Source organism: Acipenser ruthenus, chromosome 17 (assembly GCF_902713425.1).
Source record: "Acipenser ruthenus chromosome 17, fAciRut3.2 maternal haplotype, whole genome shotgun sequence".
NCBI lineage: Eukaryota > Metazoa > Chordata > Actinopteri > Acipenseriformes > Acipenseridae > Acipenser > Acipenser ruthenus.
The window spans coordinates 12,370,191-12,378,299 of NC_081205.1; the positions used below are offsets into that span (position 1 = coordinate 12,370,191).

At 40.8% G+C, this 8,109-nt stretch overlaps 1 protein-coding gene across 1 annotated transcript; it reads left to right on the top strand.

Annotated features, from left to right (window-relative positions):
• The first annotated feature begins 2,753 nt into the window (after positions 1 to 2,753).
• On the top strand, positions 2,754 to 7,727 carry LOC117423630 (endonuclease domain-containing 1 protein). Its single transcript, XM_034039690.2, has 3 exons — positions 2,754 to 3,182; positions 5,876 to 6,032; positions 7,057 to 7,727. The coding sequence occupies exons 1-3, from the start codon at positions 2,883 to 2,885 to the stop codon at positions 7,431 to 7,433; spliced, it is 834 nt and encodes a 277-aa protein (XP_033895581.1). The 5' UTR covers positions 2,754 to 2,882; the 3' UTR covers positions 7,434 to 7,727.
• The last annotated feature ends 382 nt before the right edge of the window (positions 7,728 to 8,109 follow it).

Genomic DNA, 8,109 nt, shown 5'->3' on the forward strand with positions numbered 1-8,109 from the left:
TAAGTAGGTTTAAATGATCTGAAGCTAATATAACTACATAAAATAACACAGGTTATTTTACCAATCAAGGGGCAAGTGTATGAAGTAAGGGTGACAAAGTAACAAGGACTTTATTTTATCATAGTATAACAAGTTAAAACATTAAAGAAAAACGCCAACACTCATGAACAGTACTTAAATCAAAGTTAGTCAGACACCTCAAGGAAGTAACATTTAGCAACAAATTGATTCCATAAAAGCGATCTAAAAAACAATGATGTAAATTCAAATGGGTCTCATACCTGGAGGCTTGAAATGCTGATTAGTAATAGTTAGCAACGGCTGAGGTTGGAGCAATCCAACCAGAAATAAAGCAGGGACTAGTACCAATACAAAGACGCTGTTTCTGCAGCTGTAAACACACTACTTAACAAGAGAACTGATACGTACAGTCTTAAACAAGTGAGGTAGCCTATTTCACGTAAATCAAAATAAATTTAAAAAAACTACCGTGTGATATATGTGAATTTAAACCGAAAAGAGAGAACTAGACGGTACATTCAAAATTAAAGCAATGGAAGCCCCGTTCTCTTTTGTTTAGACTACACCAATACAAACCGATGACATTGTCTGAGAGCACGAGGGTTACTTGCAAACACCCATAGAGCGGAACAACCTATTCAATATGATTAACAACACTTATAACGAAAGCCTATAGAGCCCAAGCAAATTCACAGCGCCTTCAAAAACTAATAAACTTTAAACAAACAATCTTAGCAAACGGCAGTTCGCCAACTCGTGCTCTCAGCTCTCAGCTCACAATCTACACAATCAGGCAGCCTTCCCTTTTTTTGATCTGCACGTCTTTTTATAGCACTGCAGTTACTATGGAGACCCACAGCCATGCGATTAGGGACAGTACCATACAATATTAAAACTTTAATATTAAAACTTTAAGTATCTTCTACGTTGGACTTTATATCTCCTACCCAGGACTTCATATCGCCTACCCAGGACTTTTTAACTCCTACATAGGACTTTTTAAAAAATAAACTCATCGTGACAGTAGAATAATGTGCCGTGTTGGAGACCAATATTCTGATTAACAAATTATCTGTCTAATTCATAAAGCTGTATGGTGCTGTTACTTGACCCTTACCCCTTACCGACATCATAATTACCACATGACTCAGACCAAGCGTAGAATAAGATGCGTTTTATCTGTCTAATTTCCTAGCATAATGTATGTGTTCAGGAACATGTATTTAAACAAATAGTAATAATAAAAACGTCTATGTTTAATTATTAATAATTAGGTGAATTAAGTACAGTACTTTGTAATTTGTAACGATTACATTAACACTGTTAACTCGTCTGAACTGGACAGACTACTTACTGGTTGGAGGGGTATTATGCTACCGGTGGGGGGTGTTTTAGTGCTAATATATTGCAGTAGTGCTCTCCTTCCCCACCTCTGACTCCGACATCTCCTCCTGTATCTCTACCTGTCTATCGGCCATCTCCTCCTGGATGCACTCGCGTCATCTCAAACTCAACCCCATCTCCTCCTGGATGCACTCGCATCATCTCAAACTCAACCCCATCTCCTCCTGGATGCACTCGCGTCATCTCAAACTCAACCCCATCTCCTCCTGGATGCACTCGCGTCATCTCAAACTCAACCCCATCTCCTCCTGGATGCACTCGCGTCATCTCAAACTCAACCCCATCTCCTCCTGGATGCACTCGCGTCATCTCAAACTCAACCCCATCTCCTCCTGGATGCACTCGCGTCATCTCAAACTCAACCCCATCTCCTCCTGGATGCACTCGCGTCATCTCAAACTCAACCCCATCTCCTGGATGCACTCGCATCATCTCAAACTCAGCCTCTCCAAATCAGATCTCTTTTTCTCCCCCTCACCCCACTGCTAATCTCTCTATCTCTATTCCTCTTGAATCCACAATCCTCTCTCCCTCCTCATCCACCAATAACCTTGGTGTCAACCTCGACCCCTCCCTCTCCAACTCTCAGCACATCTCAACTCTGGCACCCTCCTGTCATTTCTTCCTCAGCAACATACGCAGAATTATTAATTAACTCAAAACTTAATAGTTACTTTATTCTCCTTGGCTCCAGCTCCACATTACCTCAACCTATATAAGCACAATTCATTTCAAGATAAAGTCACCGGATTGTAATGACTGTAAGAAAAATATATACAAAGTGAATCTAAAGAACACACTATTTAAGGTAACTGATATTTTACAGCCATACCATGTCTTTAGTAAGGTAAAGTAGAAAATCCAGACCATGATAAAGTCAGTGTTGCTGAAAGAGCTACCAAGTTCTACGTCACATCTGGTAAGCACCTACTAACATCTTCCAGCTACACAGCAATATGGGAAATCAGTTCAAAGCCATGGACACTTACTCGTTGCCTCAGGCCCTCTAAGTCCTGTGTTAATAAATGCTTCAGCCCAAAACCTTTCACATTACTACGTTGACATGTTTACATAAAGAAATAATCTAGGTTTTCACTCAAGGTTATTGAATTTTGGTGGGAACCATGCACATGGACTCTCCATTGCTAGCAGTCTGTGTTTATTTATAATTTACAGGTAGATATTCTGGAAACTGCTGTTGACTTTAAGCCAAAGACAGGTCATTTTGAAATGATTGATGCTAAAAGTATCAGTGCCACGTTCTACCTGCTGTAAATTACCCATGGGACAGTACTCTAGGTCCTGTCTCTCTCTCAGAGTAGCTTACGTGTCAGTTCCATGCAACACTGACAAGTTCACAAAGGGAGTGGTTACATCAAGGACAACTATACATATCCAAGTGAGAGGACTGACAATACGCAATATTGTGTTTTCAGAACATAGTTGACTCCTCTAAAATGGCATTAGCATTAGTTACCATTCTGGTCGTAACGGCAGCGGTGCTTCGAGCAGGAGACACAGAGATTGTCAGAGATTTCAATGACATTCCTCAGTGCCTTGAATTCTTCTATGAGAGAACCCCACCAGCCCTGGGACCAGTTCCTCAACGCACTGCTAAAATATGCCAGAAATTCAACAACGGATATCATTTTGCAACACTATATGACAAAGCACAACGCATCCCTCTCTATTCTGCGTACGTTTTTCAGAAGAGCAACGGCGGCGGTCGTGAGAAGAGATGGTTCATTGAGCCACAGGTATGTCTGTACCAATGAAGAATAAACAATAATGGGATTCCATGCAAGTTTTTTAACTCGAGACATTCATGGGGTTTCCATACATGTTTAGTTACACGTAAAATGGCAATGCGCGTGCACGTTTGGGAGAATTACTTGTGTAAATCAGGTTTGTGGCCGAAAAATGACGAAACACGCGGGAAATCCACGCCGTTTCGCATGGAAACCTGCATTTTACATGTAAATGTTAATGAGCGTGTTTATCCTTAACTATAAATATTGCAATGGAGCAGGTCAGTTGTTACTGTGGATTCCAAAACAGCAGAAAGTAGTGGCTGGTGGGCGATTTTATGGTTAGCTTGGTGTAGTTCACCTTAATGCTACTGCGGGCGGCTTTGTTTATTATTGTTTTTTGCTGTGTCTGGACTGTCATCTTGTATATATCTTGTGGGTTTACAGTTCTGTATAAAACCACTTACCATGAACTGTGTTATGCATTTGTTATAGTATTAAAGCAGCTGTTTGAGAATACCCTTGCTGTAAAAACTATGCTAAAGTTAAACACAAAGAGCAAATGAGCTGCTTAACTGAATTAATTCCCGTCCTTTTTTGATCCCAGCTATATCCAAAGACACGCACCCCTGCCCTCCACGTTAATAAATATAGTTTGTGAACTGGATGTCATAAGCCAGCTCTATCGCCCAAAACAGCGCAACAACATCCAAGTTGTTGATGCCTTCTCAGAACTGACCAAATAAAATTTCAAATGAACGTATTGATTGTGTTTTATTTGTTTGCATCCAATTGAAACTGGCGGCTGAGGTAACCTTCCCAGTTGCAAAGTCCTCTTATAATAAGCGGGATTGGGCTTGTTTTTGAGAGGCGCTGGTTGGATTTTGCATAACCACCCATACTCTAACATGGTGTGGCGGAGTGTCCCGCCCCTATGTATTATTATTTGTATTTTTGTTTGCGGCGCGGGTAAAAGCGCCGCGTCTTTTATTATTATATTTAAAAACCCCGTGAGGATGCATGGCTGATCAGCTACTGATTATTTAACTAGCTGACAGTCATGCATCCTTACCAAACGCGTGCAGACTCTGGCCGAGGGGATAATAAGATAATTAACAACTAGTTAATCCCTCGGCCAGTGCCTGCAGCTCTCTGCACTCGGGGTGGAGTGTTGAGGAGAGTACGGGAGAGCGGAGAGAGAAAGAGCGCAAGGAGAATAAGACAATTAACACTTGCTAAAACGTGCTGGATTAGCCAGCACGACACTTAATTGTTTGTTTATTCATTTGGCCCTTGTGCTTTTTTGTTTTGTGTTTTGTTTAAATCTTTTGTTTGTTTATTAAATACGCTGAACGCAATTGCGTTGAGCTTCACCCACCCATCCACTGTTTTGGTTTGAGTTACTTCCTGGTCCGTGACGTCATCCACCTCACCACTGCGAGCCAGACTGTCACACATGGGTTGCGCTTGTTTTGGGCTTGTTTTGAGTTTGTGCAGGATACAGCAGACAGTGGCAATTTTGGGAACGAACTAATGCACTTCAGTCCGTTTCATCAGTATCTGCCACCTCCCTTTCAAGTGTCCACTACCCGTATTTGCCCAAGCGTGGTGTTGAATGCTACCTCAGCAGGTGTCAGCCGTCCGGACGGGTAGGGTTTCTAAGCCAGGGTAGCATACGAAGCATCACCTGATCCCCTTTATGCTGTATTGCCTGAATGAAAGGGATTTCAGCCATGGTGATCTGCAATACCTGTTGGTCAGTTTCATTTTATACTCATTTTCATTTTTAATTAAGGAGTCGTAAGATAAATTAGTTGAAACAATATTCACAACTGATGACATGACACCCCACTAATGACATTTGAAAAACAATTTGGGCAAGAGCAGTAAAACACATTATTAACCAACCAGGCACAAGGTATTTTGCTTTATTACAGCAGGTTAGATTCACTCATGTACCAGTTATCTGCGCATGGTAACCACATTTTCACAAAATTTCAAAAACAGCATGAGTACTTTACGCATAGCTAATTTACATGTCAACTCCCTCCTTCCCCATTCATTTGCATGACGTCGGGTAAAATAAACTGAGCGAACGATAACCCAAAAAAGCATTTTACACGTGTAAATGTCTCGTTAAAAAAAAAAAAAAAAAAAAAAAATCGCATGGAAACCCCATGATTGTTGTAGTTTCATTAACATTATGTTTCATTAACTCTTTTCTTAGGGTCATCTTTATGCTAAGCTAAATGTAAATATGAATATTTATACTGTTTCCTTTTTACAGGCTCCCAAGTATTTTTTCTAACAGTTCCAACGATTCTAACCAAAACTTCCTATCTAAATGCATACAGCCATGAATCAGAAACCAGGACCAGAGGACAGTTGGATAAAAGGTCGATACAGACTTAGGACAGAGGGCACAAGACACTTCTTTACATAGAGTAGTGAGGGTATGGAATGGGTATTTAGCCATGTTGATGATGCTGAATCATTGGGATCCATTAAGACAAAATTTGAGATCAGTCGCTGCTAGGAATCGGACGAGCATTGATGGGGGGAATGGCCTCCTCCAAGCTGAACTGAGCATATAACGACTACCGCGTGATTTCCAGATATGTCTCAGTTGGTGTCTACTGCATTATGTGTATCCCTTTCCAAGAATTGTAAATCATGGGATTAATATCAGGATTATATTGCAGCTTGTTAACAACAACTGGCAGGGTGGGATGCAAGATGCATATCGCCTCAGTAAGGAGCACCCCAATGTGTACCTGGGTGTGGATCAAGCTCTGGATGAGGATTATAAATCTACAGGCTTTGACCGTGGACACCTTAACCCCAATGGTCACCACGCAGGTGAGAAACACCTTGGAAAGATATTATAATGCAGTGTTATTTAAGGGAAATGAAAGTGTCACAGGTTGTATTATACTGTGTAACTATCACTGGTAATTGTTTCATATGATGTCATGTTTTTAAAGTCTTACACAGCAGAAGCACACAGTCCAGAGTGGGCTGTGTCCCTTTAGACCAGGTCGGAAGTTGCAGGGGAGTTTGGCCGCCATCCATGGTGGGGTTGAGCTCAAGGCAGTAACAGCATGAAGTATTTATTGAAAACGTTGTCTTGAAACTCACTCCAGTATACCCTGCCTCACTCTTATAAAACCCACTGCAGTATACCCTGTTTCCCACAGTAAACGCAAAGCATAGTGAAAGCATGGTACAGCAAAGGTAAGGATTGTAAAGCTCAGAGAGGTATGGTAAAGCAAATAATAAAAAAAACAAACATGAGAAACCATGGTAGACTATGGTATCACCATGGGAAAAAAGAGATTATCATGCAAATTTACTGTGCTTAACTTTAGTGAGGGTACACCCGATAACAACTGAGTTAATAATAAAGGCTTTATAGTAGCATGGTGTCTCCCCTCACTGCTACAGGAGCCAAACACAATATACATGTCATAGGCAATGCTCTCGGTGTGGCTGTAACGCATGGATCCTATTCACTTTCAGGCAATCCCAGTCTGCGATAGCTGGGGTTATTTACCATGGAGATGAATTGAACACTAACATTCGTGCTCCTTTTGCACGTGTTTAGTATTATCCTAATTCAGTGGCTGCCTTAAATATGTGGGTGTTCTTTACCTGTCAGCACTGAGGATGGTTTTGAATTGACCAAAATATTTGCACTTTTTCACTCCTGCACTGTTTGTCTAGCACCTTTGGGCCTGCACTTTTGTATAAATTAAATGACTCTGTATTTTTGTATAAAATTGGCAATTTAGTGTTCAGTATGCAGATCTAGTACATTACTGAAATGTATGACCCATTAAGTTCAGTAAAATGAACTGACATGCACATTATTTTGCTGTGTCAGGTGACAGCCGGAATGCCACTTTCAGCCTCACTAACATTGTGCCTCAGAATCGAATATCGAACCAGGGAGCGTGGAGACTGTATGAAGAAGAACTGGCCAGGATGTTCAGCACAGACTGTGCTACAACTTTCGTTGTGGTTGGGACTGTCCCGTCGCAGAACAGCAAGCTGAAGGATCGTGTGAACATACCGGACTGGGTGTGGAGTGCGTACTGCTGTGTTAATAACAACGGGATGCCACTGAAGAGTGGGGCAGCAACATCTTTAAACACAGACCAGAACAAGGTTAACAGGCTCACTTTGAGAGGGCTTCATATGTTTTTACAGGACCAAATGTACACCGAATCTGTTCAGATTTTTACTGATCAATGCATGTGACCCTATTGTGTTTATACTGTACTGTAAGATGTTGGTGGAGAATAAACTCAGACGAACTTAACACTAACATTTTGTCTTTGCTTTTAGAACAGAATTATTGCTAGAGTAGTACCAGTTTAAGGTTAGATAAAAGCGTGTTTGGATGTCTGTAATTTTTAATCTGGTTAATTGAGTTTGTAAAATAAATTATAATTTTGTAAAAAGTTGTTGGGAACTTGATATGAGGACTTTAAGAGTCGGTAGGTTTAAAGCCAAGTAGTGCTTTGTAATTTTTATTAGTAATGTTGTTAAGGGTATGGGTATGATATAAACTCCTGGTGGAAATATTAAATACTATTACCTTATAAAAATCCCGGATTGTTTTAATATGCTTTGTTTTTTTAATAGCATTCTGTCTACTTACTTGTGAATTTCCTAATTTTCCTAATGTTCCTGTCTGTAAGCACAGTATGCTGTTTGTAGCGTATGCACAGACAGGCAAACATCCAGGAACTCTTCATGCAGTGTTACACATGAAACGTCCCCTATCTTCTCACAGACAGTTTCTATCTCCCTACAACATATGCTTTCTTCCACAAGAGGCATGGGGCAGCAAAATGTGCATTAACAGCACCACACTGACAAATCAGCAAACAGCTAATTTCTGATCGCATGCCAAGGTTTAGAGCTGCAGATA